This window comes from Megachile rotundata, chromosome 11, assembly GCF_050947335.1.
Source record: "Megachile rotundata isolate GNS110a chromosome 11, iyMegRotu1, whole genome shotgun sequence".
In the NCBI taxonomy this organism is placed as follows: domain Eukaryota; kingdom Metazoa; phylum Arthropoda; class Insecta; order Hymenoptera; family Megachilidae; genus Megachile; species Megachile rotundata.
This window is the reverse complement of record NC_134993.1, coordinates 5,979,000-6,001,929: the sequence shown is the minus strand read 5'-3', so window position 1 is coordinate 6,001,929 and position 22,930 is coordinate 5,979,000. Positions and strand designations below refer to the sequence as shown.

The window sequence follows — 22,930 nt, the reverse complement described above, 5'->3', positions numbered from 1 at the left end:
AATTTTCACTTAGCCTGCTAATTGCCGTCTCTATTCTTCTTTTCCCGTCTACCCTATCCTCGAAATCTACATATATCACTGTTCGCAATCGAATTATTAATTTAAAGATATTAGAATAACCGTTAGACGAAAAACAGTGGCCGTTTTGTCAGAGAGTCCGACAGCTACCGAGAGCAAAAACGAGCTAGTTTTTGCGGGGTCTGACTCACCCTCACGGTTCGGGGTCTCGGTACAAGAGACAGACCGTGGGAGTGAGAGAGAGACCCCAAATAAACAGCTGATCGGCCGTTAGTTTCGAAGACAGCAAACGACAATTTCTAAAAATTCGGAATCCGTGGAGGCGAGCGCTGATTGGCTTCGCCGGCCTGCGACATAGTCCGCGGAGGTCTAGAACCTTCCGCGGACGACGATATAAAATAACCACGGACGCCCGAGCGCGGTTTAGTTCCAAAATTCCGATATAGCGTTAAGAAGCGAATTGCGAAGTGATAATTTACGCGGCTTGCGTTGTTCTTGAATAACTACTTTGTCCGTGGCTAGCGGCGAGTACTCAATAAATAGTACTATTAGAAACAACTAGATTAATTTCTTTCGCGTGGCAATATTTATTCGTAGACAATCACAATGTCATCTGCATATTGCAGAATTTTAACCCCCAACTCCCCCAAGCCCTCCGCTATTTTTGCTGTATACAAATTGTACAGAAGAGGGCTGAGGACTGATCCCTGTGGTAGACCCTTCAGCAACTTCATTGGAATCACAACTCCATCCAAACCCCTAATCTCCACCCTTCTTTCCCTTAACCAAGCCAAGATGTATCTTCTGATTTTCCTCGGGCAGTCCATGTTCCTCAATTTCACAGCTACTTCCTTATGTACCACATTGTCATATGCCGCTTTGACGTCTATGAAGGCCGCGGTTACCATCTTTCTTTTCCCCCAGCATTCCTTTATGTTGTTCACCAAGATGCCAATGTTGTCCATCGTCGACCTTCCCTTTCTGAAACCGCTCTGGTTATTATCCATCTTCCCATTTTCTTCCGCCCAAATTCTCATCCTTTCATTAACTAACCTTTCCAGCAGTTTTCTCATACGGTTCATCAACGATATAAGTCTTAACGCTTTTTTTTGTGGCTTTGGTATAAATTTAACCACTGCCATCTTCCATCTTATTGGGATATTCCCTTTATTCCATACCTCATTATATAGTTCCAGCATGGCTTCTCTCCATCCCAGCGTCCACATCTTCATCACGTCGTAGCCGATCCCATCCTCTCCTAGCGCCGACTTCCCCTTAACCGTTCTCAACGCTCCCTCGAGCTCCTCCATCTCCAAGTCTCTCGATATCCAGTCCTCTCTCGACTCTCCCTCCTCGTCTCCCTCGTCTATCACGCTACCTCCTCTCTCCTCATTATTAACTGCTTCTTCTTCCTCTTCTTCCTCTTCTTCTCCTAACCTACAACAATATCCCGTTTCCTTTAGTTTTCTTACCTCCTCCTCTTCCATTTTCTTTATTTCCCAGGTTCCCATATCTCTTTGGTCTTCCATTGTCACTCCCCTGGCTAGACTTTTCACTTTCTTCCACATCTCTCCGATATTCCCTTTGTATTTGATGCTTTTAATGAAATCTTCCCAAGCTTTAGTCTTTTTCCTCTTAATTGCCTCTTCCATTTTTTTCCTTGCTTCCTTTAGCCTTTCCCAATTCCCCTCTGTTAGCCTTTTTCCCATCTCCTTTGTTGCCCTTCTTCTCTCCTCCTTCAGTTCCTCACACTCTTCATCCCACCATGGCTGCCTTCTAACCCTTTTCTCATTCCTATTACTGTTCCTATTTCTGTTTCCATTTCTCTCTCCTCCTCCATTCCTATTCCCCCTTCCCATTCTCGGCCCTTTGTAACTTTCTTCAATTCCCATCCCCATTAACTCTACTATTTCTTTGCATCTTACCTCTATCCCTCTTCTTGATCTCACTATTTCTTTAACCTTTTCCTCACTCCTAATCAACCATTTTAACAACTCTGTTTTGTCTACCTTCTCCATTCTATACCTCCTTCCTCTTAACCTCTCCCCCACCCAATTTGCTTCCTCTCCCCATCTAAATTCTATCACCTGATGATCCGAGCCCCCAGTTTCTCCCGTTTCTCTTGCATTAATATCTAAGGCATTTTCCGTCGGGACTATGACTAGGTCGATGTTAGAGGCCACTTGATCTGGTCTACCTATTCTTGATAAGGTGCCAAAGTTCACCACCACCATACCCTCCTCATCAAGCACCTCTTCCAACACTTCCCCTGCAGCATCCCCTTTTTCGCAATTCCAACTCCTACTTTTAGCATTAAAGTCACCTATAAATATTTTCCTTCTTCCACTTCTCGCGACTCTGAACATTCTCCTACATTCCTCCCTATTCAATGCCGTTCCCGGTCTTCTATACACTACAATCAATTCCACCCCCCCCCCCCCCTTCTGTTTCTATTTCCACACACATGTTTTCCCACTTATTATCATTTCTTAAATAGATTCCCGACTTAATTATCCTAATATTTTCCTTTACCATTACGCACAAGCCCCCACTTCTATTTTCCGTTTCACAATCCTTTCTGATCAAATGCCAGCCCGGAATCCTAAAACTATCCTCCGGTCTTAGCCATGTCTCTACCACCGCCAACACATCCAAACCTTCTACCATTCTCCTAACCTCTTCTCTCTTATTCCTAATACTTCTAGCATTCCATATCCCACACCTTAAGCCCCTTGACATCTCCGGTGTCATATCTCAACCTTCCTCACACTCTTTTCCTTCCCGGTCTCACCCCCATTTCCTTCCTTCCCACCTCCAGCAGCCAACCAGGCGCATACCCAATCAAGACAAAACAAAACAAACATAAAAAAATAAAACAAATAACCATTTTCTTGATTCCTTTTTTTTAAAAAACCCCAAATCTCTATATTTTTGTAATTTCTATAACCTAGGTAACATTTTTTCTTTAGCAACATATTTTTATGACAACTACCTACAGGAAGGTCGCCCTTTAGACTCCCCTTGCTCTTACATACTAACTTACTACAACTAAGCACGATCGCATATAAAATTAAAAAAATGTATATAGAAAAATATATATATGAATACGTGGATATATCTGAAGTCAAAAAAAGGACCATCGCACAGCCCTTGTAACTATCTAACCATCTTGAGCATCTCAAGTTAAGACTTGTCTGTCTACCGCTAATCTGTAGGCATTTATTGGTTTAATATTATTTGTAAACCCGTTATATGTTTATTATAATTCTCTGAAGTGTGATTGGAGTGAATGAAGGTGTTGCAAGTGGAGACGAATGATCGTTGGAAACGTATGAATGCCGTTAATGTTCAATTGATCTGTTACCAGTCCTTTGCCATCCTTGAATTGTAAAAAGACGTGTTTAAAAGATTGAATAAAATATTTTAAAAATTGTCCCATTAAATAAATGTTTAAAGTAGTAAAGTAGTTGGAAGTGCTATAAAAATTCAGAAGTGGGATAGAACTTAAATTTGTCGTGAAATTTGGGTCTGAGCGATTAAAAATTGTGTTTCGTGCAATTTTCGTAAAATTTTTCTTTCGGAAACGATCGTATATTTTATTGGGTGAGCGCATCTTAGTGGGGTTGACGAATTTGAAGAACAAGAAGAAACGTATTGACGTAAATTGTGTGTTATTCAAATTGTGTTAATTTTGACCATTCAAGATGTCCAACGAGTTTACGATGAATGAATTGAAAGAATATTTACGTGCACGAAATTTGCCAGTTTCCGGTTCAAAATCGGAGTTAATTCTCAGACTAGAAGAATTTGATAGAAATATTTGGGATGTACTCGCGGCAGAGCGAGTTGCAAGAGAAGAAGAATTGAAGCGAATTGAAGAAAGGGAAAACATGCAGTCTTTGCAAGCTGATGGAGAACGATTGAGTGAATTTGGTGCTCAGGAAATTGAAAATATGAGAAGAGAACGTGATTTGTTAAGAAGGGAGTTGGAACTTCTTCGACGAGAACAATTGCTGAGAGCTCGAGCCATGGCCAGTCCGATGGGAGTTGAAAGTGTAACGGGTGGTACAAATCGAAGTGCGTTGTCAGCTAATATGAGCATTCGAGCTATTGGAGATTTATTAATCGATTTTGATGGATGTGATGGAACATTTTGGAAGTGGGAGCAGTAATTACGGCTTTTGCGTGAAACTTATGAACTTGACGATAAAGCAACAAGAATTTTAGTCAGTTCAAAATTGAAAGGTCGGGCAGCAAGCTGGTTTCATTCTAAGCCAGATCATTTAGTTTTAAATATTGATTCTTTGTTAAAAGAAATGAAATCAATGTTTGATCATCGGCCCAGCAAATTATTTTTAAGAAGAGAATTTGAGCGACGAGTTTGGACAACGGAAGAAAATTTTTCGGATTATTATCATGACAAAATAATTTTAGGAAATCGAGTGCCGATTCCTGCTGAAGAGCTTGTCGATTATTTAATTGATGGAATTACTGATTCACGATTACAGAATCAAGCAAGAATGATGAGATTTAGATCGACAGAAGAATTATTAGAAGCTTTTGAAAAAATAACATTAAATTCAAGAAAATTTAATTTTTCTGAAAGGAAGAATAAAGTTAATCCTGATTTCGAGGAGAAATTGCCTTTACAGAAGAAGATGGTGAGGTGCTATAATTGTTTGGAACCAGGACATTTTTCATCTACGTGTGTAAAACCAAGGCGACAGTATAGAGCATGTTTTGAATGTGGATCGTCAATGCATCGATTGAAGGATTGTCCAAAACGACTGTCTAATCAACCAAGTGGGAGCAGTGCGAGAAAAGAAGGGAGCAGTGTGAGGAAGGAACCTGGTGCAGCGTCGTCAACGAACGTGGTTCAGCCCGTGTTACCAGCACCGTATTTATTGACCATTACTTTTGATATATTCGTTAAGAACAACTAATCTTGTAAGTATACTTTGAGTGCTATGTTGGATTCTGGATCGTCAATTAGTTTTATTAAAAACAGTTTGGTTCCGAAAGAGATACGAACTCCGTTACCAGATGAAATGTATGAATTTGTAGGGATTAATGGTTCGCGAATGGAGATATTGGGTCCTTTTGATCGAGAAGTTAAAGTAGAAGGAATTCCTGTTAAAATTAAATTTTTCGTAGTTCCAGATAAAACAATGACTTTTATGGCAATTTTGGGACGAGATTTTTCTTCGAATCCTTCGATTAAATTGTCATTTGATAACGGTTTTGTGGTATCTCGGAAGGAAAGTGATTTTGAGAATGATTTTGATTCGGCCGTTGCGTAAATTTTAAATATCGATTGTGTAAATGAACTGGTTACAATGTTAGAAAATCTTCAAATTAATTCGGAAAATGATTCAGCAGTGGTTGAACAAATTAAAGAATCTTATCGATTAGATTATTTACAGGTAAAGGAATCAAGTATTAGTATTGTTGATTTTGAAATGAACATAGTTTTAAAACATGATCAGCCAATTTCATTTAGGCCGCGGCGACTTTCTTATGCTGACAAGGAGAAATTACAGAAAATTTTGGATGATTTGTTAAACAGAGGTATAATTCGTCCGAGTGAATCGCCGTATTGTAGTCCGATTGTTTTAGTGCGGAAAAAAAGTGGTAAAACTAGATTATGTGTTGATTACCGAGAACTTAATAAAATTACGATTAAAGATAATTTTCCAAGTCAATTAATTGAAGATAATTTAGATCAGCTTAAAAATAAGCGTTATTACACGACGTTAGATTTGAAGGATGGATATTATAACGTTCGGATGGCTGAACAAGCAATTAAATTCACATCTTTTGTCACGCCTCTTGGTCAATTCGAATTTTTATTTTGTGCTTTTGGTTTAACTAATGCTCCAAAAGTATTTGCACGTTTTGTTCAAAAGATATTTTGTGACTTGATTCGAGCTAAGAAAGTACTGGTTGTAGCGAAATAATTTTTTAGAAGATAAGGCTTAGTTTAAGAAACAGCGTTACATGGAAAATGACCAGCGCACCGCGAGCCCGACGTACCTGTAAGTGCCATAAAACCTACCGAACGCACTTCGGTACGCTGATTGGACGGCCGAAGGCGAAGAAAATGATATAAAAGGGCTTCCTAAAAACCTAGAAAGTCAGAATATTCCCAACCTACACCCTGACAACACCACTCTTGGAGGTACCAGAGTCGGAAAATAGTCATTCTCCCAAAACCAACAGACTCGGATATTCTACCAGTCTTCCTCAAAAACCTCTGCTTGGAAGCCCAGCAGAGAGTTATTCTCTCTCCTTGACTGAACTTTTCAAAGCTCCTTCAACGCAACCATAAAGCCAATAGTTTATTTACCTTAACCGATTTTCGCTGATTCGAACCATACAACGTAATCAATTTTTTTTTTTTTCCCCCCTGTAAACCATACCTGAATAAAACCTCACATCGAGCGTTACATTGGCGCCCAACGTGGGGCCAGCGAACAAGAAATCACGGCGAACGCACCAAGAAGGAGCCCGAGGCACAAGATGGCGGTCCAGTTGTCGGAAGAACAACTGTCTCGACTTATTCAATCTTTGTCAGCGGCACAGGTGGCTCGGATTCCCGTTCCGGAAGGGAGTTTTGCGAGGTGTACGGCGCGTTATAATGGCACTTCAGATCGTACGATGCTGCAGGATTTTATTGCGACGATTTCGATATATAGAGAAATCGAGCATATTTCAGAGGCAAATGCTCTAAAGGGTTTACCGCTTCTGCTGGAAGGTGAGGCAGCTCTCTGGTGGCAAGGGGTAGCATCAGGGGTAAAACAGTGGAAGGAAGCAGTGGAGCTTCTTCGCACGACGTTCGCGCCTCGAAAACCGGCACACGCCGTATACGCGGAGATTTTTGCTTCGAAGCAGGGGGAGGGTACACCTACCGATATTTTCATAGCAAAGAAACGTGCTCTTTTTGCAGAGTTAGAGGACACGCATTCGGAGGTGGTTCAAATTAATATGTTATATTCCCTTTTGAAATTGAGTCTGAGAGAAAGGATTCCGCGGAGTGCGATTGCCACGTATCAAGATTTAATTGCACAAGCCCGACACTTGGAGGCTCTTGATCAAGAGACTCCAGTGGCAAAGAACGAGGTGAAGTTAGAGAAACCTCGTTGCAGCTTTTGCCGCTTACGAGGACATCAGATCGAGGATTGCCGGAAGAAAGCTGCTGAAGACCATCGGAAGAAAAGGCCGCTTTCCAGCAATACCAGAGAGGAATCCGGGTTAAAATGTTATGGATGTGGAAAACCAGGGTATGTTCGAAGCCGGTGCCCGGACTGCTCCAAACCCGCAATTTCTAGTCTGGAGACTGGGGAATTTTGTGCACTGAGCGTTTGCGCAACCGGAAACCGACCTACGGTGAAGATTAGTATTAACGGACACCAAGGGACGGCGTTTTTCGACACGGGGGCCAAGATGAGCGTGGCTAGCCAGTCCTTACACCAGTTATTGGCGTCTGAAGGGGTCAAGTTCCAGGAAGCACGGATGCAAGTCTCTCTTGCAGATGGCAGACCTCGGATAGGGAAAGTACTCTACGCACCACTGGAAGTAAAGCTCAACGGAAGGATCTTCAAGACACCGTTCATCGTTCTCCCGGACGCCAAAGAAAATCGCACTCTTCTAGGGATGGATTTTCTCGAACATGCAGGAATATTAATTAATGCCCCTCAACGCGCTTGGCATTTTTCGAATGCGCCGCAGCAGCGGAATTTGTTTTTAGATGAAGCTCTACCAAGGAAGACAGATACTGAAATCGTGACGGCAATCGGTGAGATGGAACAAGAGCAACCACCTCGCGCAGTCAGTCCTCTCCCTGGTACGCCACGAAAGAAAAGCGTATCTTGGGCGCCGGTTCCCGAGGCTGTTAGTCCTCTTCCACCGACACCGCGGAAGGATGCTACCCCGCAAAGGCATTTTTTGAAAACAGAGACTGAAGAGATTGATCTTCTTTTTGAGCAATGTTTTGGGTTTTTTGAGACAAATATTGCTTCGGTAGAAGTGAGCCTGCGACCGGAGGAGTTGGAAAATCTTACACCACAGGAGCAGGACAGCCTAAATGCTTTGTTGCAGAAATACGTTCACCTTTTCGATCATCCCAAGGAAGCGACGAAATATACGGAGCATCGAATTGATACGGGAGATCATACACCCATTGCAGTTCCCCCGTACCGTCTCGCACCGACCAAGCGAGCTCTTGCAGGAAGAAATCAACAAGATGCTGATAGATGATATAATTGAGGAATGTGAGTCACCATGGGCTGCGCCAGTCGTTCTGGTACCCAAAAAGGATGGAGGGATACGAGTATGCATCGATTATAGACGTCTTAACGCGATCACTGTAACGGATGCTTACCCACTTCCTAGGATCGATGACTTGCTCCATACTACTTTTCGGACGAAGTACATGACAACGTTGGACTTGCGAACTGGCTACTGGCAGGTCCCTGTGCGGAAAAGTGATCAACTAAAAACAGCGTTCACAACTCCATTTGGCACATTCTGTTTTAAAAAGATGCCCTTTGGTTTAAAAAACGCTCCGGCAACATTTCAGCGTCTGATGGATCATTTTCGTAGAGGTTTGGGCAACCGAGTCGTGGTGGCATATATCGATGATATATTAATATTGTCGCCTACGTTCAAGGATCATCTGGAAGATTTGAAAGCAGTGTTTGATCGCTTACATGATTTCGGCCTCCACCTGCGACGTGAGAAATGTGCACTCTGCTGCTCACGAATAAAATATCTTGGACACATCCTTAGCCCTCAAGGTATCGAGACTGATCCTGGGAAGGTAATGGCTATCAAGACCAGGGCAGCACCAAGGAACTTGAAGGAGCTGTTAAGTTTCATACAGACATGTTCCTGGTACCGACGATTTATCGCTGGATTTGCCACTCATATCGAACCCTTGACCAGGCTTACCAAGAAGAAAGCTACGTGGATATGGGGAGTTGAGCAGGATGTTGCCTTCGAGAAATTGAAGAAACTCCTGACTGAAGCACCGATACTCCAGCCAGCAGATGAAACCAGGCCATACACCCTAAGGACAGACGCGAGTAGTTACGCGTTAGGAGCAGTTCTACTGCAGGGGGAGAAGGAGAACGAGCGACCCGTGGAATATGCTAGTAGACTATTAACGCCAGCAGAGAAGAACTATTCCACCACGGAAAGAGAAGCCCTAGCTGTCGTTTGGGCTGTACAAAAGTTTCGGGGATATATTGAAGGGTCTGAAGTTACAATTATAACAGATCACCAACCTCTGCGTTGGCTGATGAGTTTGAAGACACCGAGCGGACGCCTCGCTCGTTGGGCATTGCTGTTGCAGACATACAACTTCCGGATTGAGTACACTCCAGGACGAGCAAATGTCGTGGCCGATTTCTTATCCCGGCCGACTCAAGCGATCGACGAGACATTAACCAACGACATCGCGCTCGTCACCGTAGATCTTCCTACTCGTGGAAGTCAGGAGCTTCGCGAGAATCAAATGCAGGACCACTCATTGAAGGAGATCATCGAATGTTTCGAAGATACAGTGGAGAATGAGAGATTTCTGAGATGGGCCAATCAGGGTTATATCTTGGCAAATGGTGTACTGTATCGGTATGCGCCGGAAGCTGATAATGAAGAAGCGCAATTGGTGGTTCCTGAACACGAACGACATCAAGTCTTGAAGGAATACCATGACAAGGACACGGCAGGACATTATGGAGTTGAACGCACCTTGCATCGAATATCTCAGCGGTACTATTGGCCTGGGATGCGCAAGGAAATCGCTGAATATGTGAAAGGATGTCAACAGTGTCAAAGGTATAAAGTCACGAATTTAAAACCCGCAGGATTGTTACAGACTCCAGCCATGAAGCGGCGTTTTGAGGTGATAGCGGTTGACCTGTTTGGGCCTCTTCCGATATCTCATCAAGGAAATCGTTGGATTCTCATCATTGAGGATGTTGCCAGCCGCTGGACAGAGTTGTTCGCACTTCCCCAAGCAACAGCACAAGAGTGTGCAAAAACAATCATAGACGAAATCTTCCTACGCTACGGAACACCCAGACGAATGATCTCGGACAACGGTACCCAGTTTATCAGTGGAGTGATGCAGCAAACGCTCCATTGCCTTGGAGTTGAATCCCGTTTCACACCGGCTTATCACCCAGCGGCAAACCCGGTGGAACCCCGATGCAGCAGCACAGGATACACCGCAGCATACCTGACTTTTGGACGTGAGTTGCGGACCATCGATGATGTTACTCACGAGCTGAGAACGATCACCGAAGGAGAAAGTTTTCTATCGGAGATCACCCCGCGACTTCTGCAATTGGCGGACACCTTGCAGCAAGCCCGGGAAACCCACGAGGCCCAGCAGCAAGCCCACAAACAGAAGGCGGATCAACATCGCAGAGAGGCACCACTGTATCAACCCGGCGATCTAGTATGGGTAACCACCCATGTACAAAGTCGAGCAACCCAGGGCATAGCATCAAAACTAGCTCCACGTCGCGAGGGACCTTATGTGATTCTGCAGCGAGTTGGATTAACCACCTACGAGGTAGCTACCCAGGAGGACCCCAGCACCCCCTTAGGAACCTACCATGCATCAGCTATCACCCCATACACGGGACGACCTGGAGAAGAAGCAACGCAACCCGTTGCCCCCATTAGGAAGCGTGGACGGCCACGGAAGACCCGCTAAAAATTAAAATATCCTGGACTCCTTATCGGGACGATCGACGGGTCCAGAGGGGGAGTCTGTAGCGAAATAATTTTTTAGAAGATAAGGCTTAGTTTAAGAAACAGCGTTACATGGAAAATGACCAGCGCACCGCGAGCCCGACGTACCTGTAAGTGCCATAAAACCTACCGAACGCACTTCGGTACGCTGATTGGACGGCCGAAGGCGAAGAAAATGATATAAAAGGGCTTCCTAAAAACCTAGAAAGTCAGAATATTCCCAACCTACACCCTGACAACACCACTCTTGGAGGTACCAGAGTCGGAAAATAGTCATTCTCCCAAAACCAACAGACTCGGATATTCTACCAGTCTTCCTCAAAAACCTCTGCTTGGAAGCCCAGCAGAGAGTTATTCTCTCTCCTTGACTGAACTTTTCAAAGCTCCTTCAACGCAACCATAAAGCCAATAGTTTATTTACCTTAACCGATTTTCGCTGATTCGAACCATACAACGTAATCAATTTTTTTTTTTTTCCCCCCTGTAAACCATACCTGAATAAAACCTCACATCGAGCGTTACATGGTTTATTTTGATGATTTTATGATTGCAACGGAAACTCTGGAGGAACATTTAGAAATTTTGCGGGAAGTTTTTCGAACGGCAGCAAAATCTCGATTACCATTTAAATTGAATAAATGTGCTTTTGCGCAATTTGAAGTTGATTATTTAGGTTATCACGTTAGTTTTGAAGGTATTAGGCCAAGTGATAGTAATATTGAGGCTGTTCTTAATTATCCGATTCCACGTAATTCAAAAGACGTTTTACGTTTTGTATCTTTGGCTAGTTATTTTCGACGATTTATACTTGGGTTTTCTATTATTGCAAAACCATTGTACGATTTAGTTAAAAAGGAAGCTAAATTTGTTTTTGGAGAAAAAGAACACAGTACTTTTGAAATGTTGAAAAAGCAATTGGCGAATAAACCGATTCTGTCAATTTATTCTCTCACAGCTGAAACCGAATTGCATTGTGATGCGAGTGCGTTAGGATTTGGTGCAATATTATTACAAAAACAAGCAGATAAATGTTTAAAACCAATTGCATATTTTAGTCAACGTACGACTCCGACAGAAGCAAAATATCATAGTTTCGAGTTGGAATGTTTGGCGGTTGTGAATGCGATTAAGCGTTTTAGAATTTATCTCAGTGGAATTCATTTTAAAATTATTACCGATTGTGATAGTTTTCGTTTAACGTTAAGTAAACAAACTATTAACCCTAGGATTTCACGTTGGGCTTTGTACCTTCAAGAGTTTGATTATGAAATACAACATAGACCGGGTAACAAAATGAGTCACGTTGACGCCTTAAGTCGTTGTAGTAGTATTTTAGTAATTCAAGGTAATTCTTTTGAGCAAACTTTATCGTTATGCCAGGATAAAGATCCTGAAATTGGGAAAATACGTGAGTTATGGGAAAAGTCGGAAATGAAGCATTTTGAATTACGCGATGGATTGGTTTATAGGAAAAATAAAATGAAAAAATTATTATTTTATGTGCCGCGTTTGATGGAAGATAAAGTAATCCGTTCATGCCATGATGATTTAGGTCATGTGGGGCAGGATAAAATAATTATTTTAGTAATATTAGCAAGTTATACTGGTTTCCGAATTTACGAGATAAAGTTAAGGAATACATTACCAATTGCCTTCGATGCATAGAATTTTCACCTCCGAATGGGAAAAGAGTGGGAGTTTTGCATAGTATTGCTAAAGGGAACGTACCGTTTGACACAATACATGTTGACCATTTGGGGCCATTAGAAAAAACAGGGAAAGGGTATAAACATTTGTTAGTTGTAATTGACGGATTTACGAAATTTATTAAGTTATTTCCGTGTAAGTCTACAGGCGCCCAAGAAATAATTAAATTTCTAAAAGAATATTTTCGTGCGTATAGTAAACCTAAACGCATAATAACGGATCGTGGAACTGCATTTACTTCTCGGGATTTTAAAGAATTTATGAAAACAAAATGTATTGAACATGTACTTATTGTGGTAGGCACTCCTTGAGCAAATGGTCAAGTAGAACGATTTAATAAAGTCATTACTCCAATGATTGCAAAATTGTGTGAAACGCCTAATAAATGGGATGGAGTTTTGGAACAAGTGGAATTTACTTTAAATAACACAGTTTGTCGAGCGACGAATGATACTCCGAGTCGTTTATTATTTGATGTTGATCAATTAGGAGATCGAAATGATTCCTTACGTTTGTGGTTGGAATCGAATGTGTGTGAAAATAGGGATTTAGAAGGAATACGTGAAAAAGCGGCAAAGAATATTAATAAAATACAAGTGGTTAATGAAAAATATTATAACAGTAAATGTAAGGATGCATTAGTGTATAATGTTGGAGATTATGTTATGATTAAAAATATTGATACTTCAGCGGGCGCGAACAAAAAGTTAATACCTAAATTCAAAGGACCGTATGTAGTTGAAAAAGTACTTGATTGTGACCGATATGTGATTGGTGATGTTGAAGAATTTCAAATAACCCAAATACCGTACCATGGTATTTTGTCTTCTGACAACATGCGGCCTTATAAAACGATTTAATTATTTAATTGTTTTGTGTTTAGTGTGTTAATTCTTGTATTTTTGTATTCGTTTGTTAAGTATTATGATTGAATGGTGAAGTAAAAAGTTTATAGTATGTTGAAGATATTAATGAAAATTTAATTAATTAATTTACGTTAAAAGGAATTTAGTTGCGTTTCGATTAGCCGGGACGGCTAATATTGTCAGAATGGCCGAACTGTAGGCATTTATTGGTTTAATATTATTTGTAAGACCCGTTATATGTTTATTATAATTCTCTGAAGTGTGAATGGAGTGAATGAAGGTGTTGCAAGTGGAGACGAATGATCGTTGGAAACGTACGAATGCCGTTAATGTTCAATTGATTTGTTACCAGTCCTTTGCCATCCTTGAATTGTAAAAAGACGTGTTTAAAAGATTGAATAAAATATTTTAAAAATTGTCCCATTAAATAAATGTTTAAAGTAGTAAAGTAGTTGGAAGTGCTATAAATCTTATACCTAACCTTAAAACTAATTGCGCAAACTACAGTCTTTAACATAGTCTTTTTTCCGCTAGCACTCCTTATCTCTAACTCTTTATAGTCTTTGGTTTCATTCTTTATTTTAGTCTTAGTCAAACTTCTGACTCTCCACTCTAAACTTTTCACTATTTCTAACTTATTTCTTACTTCCACTTTGCTCACTTTAACCTCTTCTATATCACTCCCCTCATTCTTTTCCTTCTTATTCATTTTCTTTCCTGCTCTTCTTCTGTTCCTGTACTCTTCCTCTCCCCTTCTTCTTTCTCCTTTGACTTTAGTTCCTCCTCCGCAGACTCTCCACTCTCCTTCCTTTCCTTTCCTTTCTCGTTGTCTCCTCCATCTTTATTTCCTTCTGCTGCTGTCCTTCCTCTAACATCCCTTGTTCTCTTCCAACACTCTCTCAGCATAACTTCCTCGATCATTTCCTCCTCCTTCCTTTTCCTCAGTTCCTCCCTTTCTTTTTCTGCCCTTCTTCTTAATCTGTCTCTGGTCCTCTGGTCTATTTCTATTTCAAAGGGGGGCGTTGTCACCTCATTCCAGTCTTCTTTCGGGTCGGGGTGCACCGTTCTTCTCTCTCTGTATTTCCGCGTTCTCACTATCTCGTGGAACTTCCCTTCGAGGTTTTTCTCCTTTAGCATTTTTATGACTTCTTCCAATATCTCGTCTTCTTTTCTCTTTTCGAGTTCGACGAGCCATTCTCTATTCATCTGCTTTTCTCTTCTTATTCTCCTCCTCTCCTTCTCCATTTCGTCCTTATTGAGAGCCCATTCTAATCTTTCGTATTCACATTCGCCCTCCGGTTCTTCTCCCACCATTAAATGTGGTAGAGGTATCCTTTTTAATATCTATATCTTGCCCTCTTTCTTCTTTTCCTCAGTCTTTTTTTTGCAGTCAAGACACAGATATCTGTTGTCCATTACTACTAAATCAGTCTTTTCATTAAGGCATGCAAGCTTTATACCTCTCTTAACTTTTCTCCACCCTTCCTCCTCTTCCTTTCCATTCGTACCCTCCTTTCCGCTCGCATTCTCCTCTCTGCCTCCGCAAGCTCCTTGTCCCCAGTCCTCTTCTTCCTCCTCCGTCCCTTTCTCTTCCGCTCCTCCCTTTACCACCTCGCTAAATGCCCTTCTTCCGTTCTCTGTTTGTGCCTCACCTGCGACCCTTCTATTATTTCTTCCAGGTCTTGTTCTTTTAATATTGTCCAGTTCTCTCTGTATCGGAACCTCTTTCTTCTCCCATATTTCCACTCTTTCCTTCATTGGTAGTATTGGGAAGTCCCCACTACTCCCCATAAACTCCTCGACTCCCCCAACTCAATCCGGTTCCACGTCTCCCGTGGCACGCGCTACCATCCCCCTAGCAGTATCGAATTCGACGTTTTTATAAGCCATTACCTTTTTAATGGCAGCCTCCCTTTGCCATACTCAGCACTGTCTGGCGAGAGATCTATGTTCACCTCCGCAATTAAGGCACTTAGGCTTCCTGTCACATTCACCGTGCTGCTTATCACCACACATCGCACATCTTTTATGTTCTTCCCTACACTGGGCCTGGTAGTGTCCGAATCTCAAGCAACGGAAGCATTGTTTAACCGGCTCCACATATGGCTCTATTCTAATTCCCACGTGGCCTTGTCCTATCAGTAGGCGCGTGGGTAATACGCCCCCCTTGAAAGTAATCAAAATTGTTCTTAAAGGACTAAACACAACCTTTCCGTCTATGATTCTTCTTTTCGTCATCCTTTCGAGCACGTATTGGCCCTGTCCCGGCATCACCTCTTCTCTTAGTTCGTCCACCGAGTCCTCGCATTCATAGAATATAATTCCCTTTCTGTAGGCCATTCTTCTTGGTAAGAATGCTCTCACTCTTCCTTCCGGGCTGCTATACTTTCTTAATAAAGCGTTCGCCTCTTCTCTCTTCCTTGTCACGATTTCTGCCCTGTTAAAACCGACCATTTTAATACTTTTTATCTTAACGCCAGCGCCCTGAGCTACCCTGTATAGATTAATTAAATTATTTCTCTTCGACGCTTTTATTGCTCTATCCCTTCTATTATTATTATTATTGCCTACATGCCTATTTTTTAAAATCAAGCACACCACATACTCATCCCTATTTACATCATCATCGTATAACTGTATTCCCCATTCTCTACCTCTCCTTGTTGGAGACTTATCATTCACTCTTTCGTTAACCACGTGTTCGACACCCACGCCATTTTCCCCACACGCGTTTCTTAACACTAAGTCAGTCTTAATTCTGTCTTTTTCATTATTTTTTGTGTTCTCCCTATCACTATCCTTCTTATCTACTTATTATTACAAGCAATGTCTTTAATACCTATTTTCTCCTGCAACACCTTGTTGTCCTCTTTGTCTTTCTCTATACGCTCACTACTTACACTCCTCGACCTTCTCGCACCACTCTCTAAACTGAAATGGCCGACACTTGTTGCGTCTTTCGCTATTTTACCACGCCACCGCTTCTTCTCTTCCGGCGCTGGCATCTCTGCCGTTGCCAACCCTGTCACTCCTGCCAACCTATTCTCCTCGTTTTCTCGTTGGGCTTCCCGTTCCGTCTCCTCATTGGCTGTCGTTCCCAACCTCGCGCCAACTTCATGTTCCTTCACCTCCTTTATCCTCTTCCTCTCCGTCCCCTCTTCCTCTTCCCGTGAGTCATCTTCCATCTCTCTCTCTCTGCTTCTTTTCTTACACTCTTCTATATCCATTCTTTATTCCTCATTCCTCTCTTTTCTTCTCTCTTGACTCTCCTCCTCACTTTTCTCTTTAGCTGCTGCAGTTAATACAGCCTCTTCCTCTCCTGACAAGTACTCGAGGGCCCAGTCTTTTCTCAAATTTTCCAAGACCTCTGCTACGCGGTATTTCGCGGCTAGCTCGCTAGTTGCCCGCGACCCCGCTTCGCCCGCGAATTCTCGAAACGGCCCTTCCGACCTAACCCGCGACCACGACCGTCGCGGCGCCTCCGCGGACTCGCGGACAAGTAGCACTTCGGCGCCCGATTCGAATCCGTTCAATATCGCTTTGATTTATTAATTGCTTGGGCGCCAGACGCGTTTCCGCGTCGCGATAAGGAACTTTAACGCGAGAAACTCGAATCGGCGGCGGAACGGCTCGGCAGCTCAGTATCCGTACGCGATAGCGTGATTCGCGATGGCGTGATTCTTACAGGGTAAGGAGGCTAGACGCGGAGGCGGATTTGAGAGAATATTCCGGGAGAATTCGTAAGAGACCTCGACTCAGCAGTATTTAGTAAAAGCAGCGCTGTTTATTGTAAATCTAATTAATCTAGGCGATGAACAGTATAATCCCGTACCGACAACCAGTTCGCCCGTGATTGCTTAGCGACTGACCGATGTCCGAAAATCCCGTGATTCTAATCCCGTGAACGGGATCAAATGCCAATTCCTAAGCGCGATACAGTCGTCGATTTCCGGAATGATACGCGACGCAATTATCTATACGCAACTCTAATAACTAACGAAACGCGACGCAATTATCCTAACACGATATATTCTACGCGACTTATTCTACGCACGAAACGATTCTGTATCGACGACCGTCTAGAGAGAGAAGGCGAGAACTAGCGCGACAAACTACGAAATGACCGATACGACAAAATATGCACTTTCCGATCTGCTCCCGCGTAAATGAGAATTCGAAATCGAGACGTGGGTGGGCACAAAATTTGCAACGCTTTCGCGAGACTAAGAAACTAAATTGTGGCTAACGCGGTACCAGTCCCCCGGTCCGTTTCAGTGACCTGCCGAGTGTGGCTTATAGGAAGATCGAGAAGCGATTTTCCTATCTCACGATACTTCCGGATTTTCCGCAATTACTTAACCTAATTACTAACTAACGATCAATGCTGACACCCCGGCCACATTTTGCAGAATCGGCCAGTGATTGGCACACTCGGTGATCGACAACCCACGGTACGTTATTCTCGATTTCGAATTCTTTACAACGATAGAAGGTGAGGGGCTTACCGAGATGTCCAATACGAGCGGTGGTTTCGTTTTAAGCTGCAGCGTTAAAGCGGAATCGAAATTTAGACGGTTGTTACAAAAGAACGAGAGCACAGGGCAGATGCCGAATACAAAATGCTAAACCGCGTGCCCTTATGCCGGTATTCGGACACCTCGTGATCACCCCCACCCCAGGTCGAAGTTTCCGTCTTCTCGCGAAGGCATCTTCGGCAGGACCTCCTCTTGCTCCGCGACCTCTCTTCCTCTATCGCAGGTCCTTAGCGGGGGAAGCGGCAGGGTAGCGGAACCTTCCTTTGGCGTACGTCGCTCTCTCGCAGACCTTCTTTCTCTTACTCCGCTGCCTCTCTTGGTCTATTGCTGGATCCGAGCGGTAGCGGCAGGGTAGCGGTGCGTTCCCTCGACATACGGTGTTCCTTCGCTGGTGATGACGTCGTTATCCGATGGTACATACAAAATAAAGCGGCGACAGATTCCGATCGTACGATATTTTATATGCGCTTCGTTCTCTCTCTAGACGGTTTATGCCCCTAATGCAATGACTGTTCGGTCTCCCGAGGAGGTTCCTTGTGACGGGTATAAAATACCACGTCACACCTCATTTCCCTTTTTCTCCTTTACTGACTTGTCCTCCGCTCTGCCTTCCTCTCCTATTTCCTCCTCTCTCACCACCTTCTTTATTTCTTCCTCCTCTCTATTCATTATCCTTATACATTTTTTCCTCTTTTCTCTCGCTCTCTCCTTCTTATCCACTCCTCCTTCCCTGTCTTCCCCTCTTCCTTCTATATTTCCCCTGGTTCCAGCACAACCAGGGGAGACCTTACTTCTCACACACTTCCCCTCGTCTATTTATTCGCCTCTCAAACCCAAAACCCAATATAAATAATAGTTTCTCAGTGTCTATTTATACACTACGCCTCTCCACCACCACTCGACAAAAACACAAATTAAATAAAAAACTCAAATAACAGTAAGCTGACGCACGTGCTTCCTATTCACTCGCCGCCATCTTCCTCAATGTCCGGACTATATCTGTAGTTGTTTGAACATTTAGACTTGCAGGCTCCTCTATAGAGTTTGTATGATCTATGACTATAAGATGACGTAGATATGTCACGTTTTATACTTTACCGCTTGTTTTGAACACTTAATTGCTATTTTATTTTACTTACAACCTTTTTGTCTTATAATTTTACTTTATAATTATAACTATAAGGACATTATTGTGTGAATTCTTTTATTTATCTTACTGTTAGTGACCTTAATGAGGGATTTTGATTGGTTGAACAAGGCATAGTGAATGCGCTACTAGTTCCATAATCTATGGACTATATCTGTAAGGTTTAAGGTTTTTATTTTCTTCTTTCGAAGATGGCGTTTTGGCCGACATACCGGCTCATTTCGCCTCTACACTTTTCCTACATCAATTCAGCGTTCCGCAGCGCCACCACTCGGTTACATTTTCTTTCATCCTTTCACTTCATCTGACATCCACATCCTCCATGTCCGCACTCGGTCTCCCCTCCTTCTCCCCTCATTTCATGCTCCACGCACGACTAACACAACTCTATCGTTTTCTTATAACAACCATTATCGCTTCCATCGCCCATACTCTCAACATACTTAAATTCGCTTTTCTTACAACTACATAACATATATATTCTGTCAATAAATACTGTTTTCACAGGTAAAACGTTGTATAGACTACTTATACACAAACGCTTTCTGCCGATAGCAGCCCCAGCTCCGATCCTACATATCACAATTTTAAACCGCATTTTTTAATATATGCGCCTAACAGTCTCAGGGGTCTCGCCTCCCCCATTTCTTTGGTTTCGTAAAAATCGTCTCCCTCTCTCACTCCACATCTACTCATTCTTCTCACAAACTCACCTCTCTCCCTACAAAACCTCTCACACTCCCGCAAGAAATGATCCACATCTTCTATTTTATCGCATGTCTCGCAATACGGATCCGCCACCATGAATTTCCTGAAGAGCGACCACTTTAAATTGTAGTGATTCGCCCTTAACCTACTTATACTGCAGAGTGTTTCCCTGCTTATCTCCCCTATCCCCCTGAACCATGGGAAATCTTTCCCCACATTATTCCATCTCGACTCAAAATATTTCCTCCCCTTGTACTCCCCCTGCCTTAAATGCTTCTCAGTTGATTCAACCCACCCTCTATCTCTTATCACTCTCCTCATGTCCCTCAACGTAAACTTCACCCAAAAATCAGGGTCCCCACCATGCTACCACCATCTTCCCTCTATTCTCACTCCCTCTTTCGCACTCAAAATTCCTCCTCTTCAATCCATTTCTGATCAAATCCGCCTCATCCCCTGCATCTTGTCCTCTATTATCCTGTGCCAACTTACTCACAGTGCTCAGGGAGTCAGACAGAATCAGTACATCCTCCCCCCCTAAACTTCGTATCCGCAATCTCTATTGCTTTCCCTATTGCAGTCATTTCTATCGTATAGACCGAACACTGGCTAGGAGCAGTGAAAGTCTCTTCATCCCACTCCCCCCCATTTCCTCTTATCACTACCGCCCCTCCTCCACTTTTTCTACTCTCTATCCTAGACCCATCCGTGTAAATCTCTATCACATTTTCCCTTCTTCCAAACATTTTTATTTTAATCTCTGTCAACAACGCCCACTCATTCATCCCCGCTACTTCAAAGCTCTTCCCACATTCCCATTCCAAGCAGTTTTCCATTCTATAACTTCTCCATTCCCCGTCATATTCCATTGTCTTTTTTCTACTCATTCCCGTCTTTATCTCTGCAACCTTTCTCCACGCATCAACCATTATATCCTTACCTTCCCCCACTTCCTCCTCATTACTATTCCTGATTCTATTTTCAATTGCTCTCACAACCTCTTCGTCTCTATTCCATAACTTTCTTGCTATATACCCCTCCGCCAATGCACTTATCCTTGATTCCAAATCCATAATCCCCGTCTCTGTTTCCATGACATTAATTGGGGTCGACATCCTATAACCCAGGGCAATCCTAACTCCCGCATTATGAATTCTCTGAATTTTTTCCCTATTCCTTTTGCTACTCAGATAAAACGGAGCTCCGTTTGTATTCAATTACAAACCTATTCATGGCAGCAAACACCTTTAAGATCGTCTCCGGCCCCGTACCCTTTCTTATTCCCCCCAAACTTTTTACTATATTCATTCTTTTCCTTAGTTTACTCACCACATAATCTGTATGCTTTCTGAAGTCTAAACCTCTATCTATCCACGTCCCCAAAAACTTCGCCGCCTCAGCCTCTTCTATCCTCTCATTTTCCACTATAAATTCCTCTCTGGTCAAACCTCCTCTCCTTCTATTACTCATAAACTTTACAATCTGCGTTTTTTCCATCGCGATCGACAACCCTATCTTACTAAGATTCTCCTTCAACCTTCTTATCGCCTCCTCTATCTTACTTTTCCCCTCCCTCCTTCTTTCAAATTCCACAAAAATAACTATATCATCCGCATATTGCAGGATTCTCACTCCCATTTCCCTCAATCCTTCTACAATTCCGATCGTATACAAACTATACAGTAACGGACTCAATACAGATCCCTGTGGCAAGCCCTTCCTCATCTTCATCTCTATACTACCTCCTCCCACCGTTCGTATCTCAAGTTCCCTATCCTCCAACCATGACTCGACATACCTCACTGCCCTACCCGGACAACCATTACTCCTAACAATAAGTTCCTGCACCATTATATCATGTCTGACGTTATCATAAGCTGATTTCACATCGATGAAAGCTGCCATCACCTTTTTTTCCTTTACTCCAGCTCTCCTTAACGCCATTAATCAGTATTCCAATATTATCCATAGCTGATCTCCCTTTCCTGAAACCATTCTGGTTAATATCCATTTTATTCTCTTCTTCCGCCCATACCCTAATTCTTTCATTAATAATTCTCTCCAAAATCTTCCCCAAGCAGTTCATCAAAGAGATCGGGCGAAGCGCTCTCTTTTGTGGCTTGGGTATGAACTTAACTATCGCCCTTTTCCATATCCTCGGGACTATTCCCTTTTTCCATACCTCATTGTATATATCTAATACCGCTTCCTTCCATTCTCTCGTCCATAGCTTCATAACATCATACCCAATTCCATCCTCTCCTGGTGCTGACTTCTTCTTACAATTGGCTAAGGCCCACTCCAGTTCCTCCATTTCCAGATCCCTGTTGATCCATCCTTCCTCCCCTCGACGGGTCTCCTCCTCTCTTCCATCAACCACCTCACTTCTCCTCGTTGTATTTTCCTCTCCATCTCCTTCCTCCTCCGCTTCCTCAGTTTCTCCACATCTAAAACAATATCCAGACTCCTCCAATTTCCTTACCTCTTCCTCTTCCAACTTTTGTATCTCCCATACACCCAAATTACTCTCATCCTCCGCTGTCACGCCCTTTGTTAGACTTCTTATTTTCCTCCACATTTCTCCAATATTTCCCTTATACTTAATACTCTTTATAAACTCGTCCCATGCTTCCTTTTTTTCTTATTAATTGCCTCCTTCATTCTTCTCCTAGCTTCCACTAGCTTATTCCAATTCTCCTCTGTAGGCCTCCTACCCATCTCTTTGTGGCCTTCCTTCTTTCTTCCTTTAGCTCCTCACATTCATTATCCCACCAAGGCTGCCTCTTAATCTTTCTTTTTTTCCCTCCGTTCCTATTTCCTCCCCCCTCTCCATTCGTATTACCCCTTCTTTCCGTACCTTCCCCCCTTACTCTTTTTTAACAACCTTCTATTCCCTCCATAAGGGCTCTTACCACCTCCCCACACTTGACCTCAATCCCATTTCCCGATCTCGCTATGCTCTTGACCTCTTTCTCACTCCTTATCATCCATTTCAATAATTCTGTTTTATCTATTCTCTCGAATTTATACTTCCTAACTCCTATACTTCCCTCTATTATCCTCATCTCCTCATAGATATTGAATTCAATTACCTGATGGTCCGATCCTAACGTTTCACCCGTTTCCTTGGCCTGTATATCCAGAGCCAGATCCGCGGGTGCTATTATAAGATCAATATTTGACGCCGC

The 22,930-nt window shown here is 42.8% G+C and overlaps 4 protein-coding genes across 4 annotated transcripts in view; 1 reads left to right on the top strand and 3 right to left on the bottom strand.

Annotated features, from left to right (window-relative positions):
* Positions 1 to 22,930, bottom strand: part of LOC143265368 (uncharacterized) — a 253,696-nt gene that overhangs the window by 195,423 nt on the left and 35,343 nt on the right. The gene's annotated exons all lie outside the window — the stretch shown is intronic.
* Positions 1 to 22,930, top strand: part of LOC143263897 (uncharacterized) — a 62,749-nt gene that overhangs the window by 31,487 nt on the left and 8,332 nt on the right. The gene's annotated exons all lie outside the window — the stretch shown is intronic.
* LOC143265396 (uncharacterized) lies at positions 606 to 2,384 on the bottom strand. The gene has a single exon (XM_076537223.1). It carries the CDS (start codon positions 2,382 to 2,384, stop codon positions 606 to 608), a length of 1,779 nt encoding a protein of 592 aa, XP_076393338.1.
* On the bottom strand, positions 15,276 to 16,587 carry LOC143265449 (uncharacterized). Its single transcript, XM_076537695.1, has one exon. It carries the CDS (start codon positions 15,804 to 15,806, stop codon positions 15,276 to 15,278), a length of 531 nt encoding a protein of 176 aa, XP_076393810.1. The 5' UTR covers positions 15,807 to 16,587.

Excerpts from the sequence above, each read along its gene's own strand:
- LOC143265396 (XM_076537223.1), bottom strand. The coding sequence starts at position 2,384 with ATGTTCAGAGTCGCGAGAAGTGGAAGAAGGAAAATATTTATAGGTGAC.
- LOC143265449 (XM_076537695.1), bottom strand. The coding sequence starts at position 15,806 with ATGGTCGGTTTTAACAGGGCAGAAATCGTGACAAGGAAGAGAGAAGAG.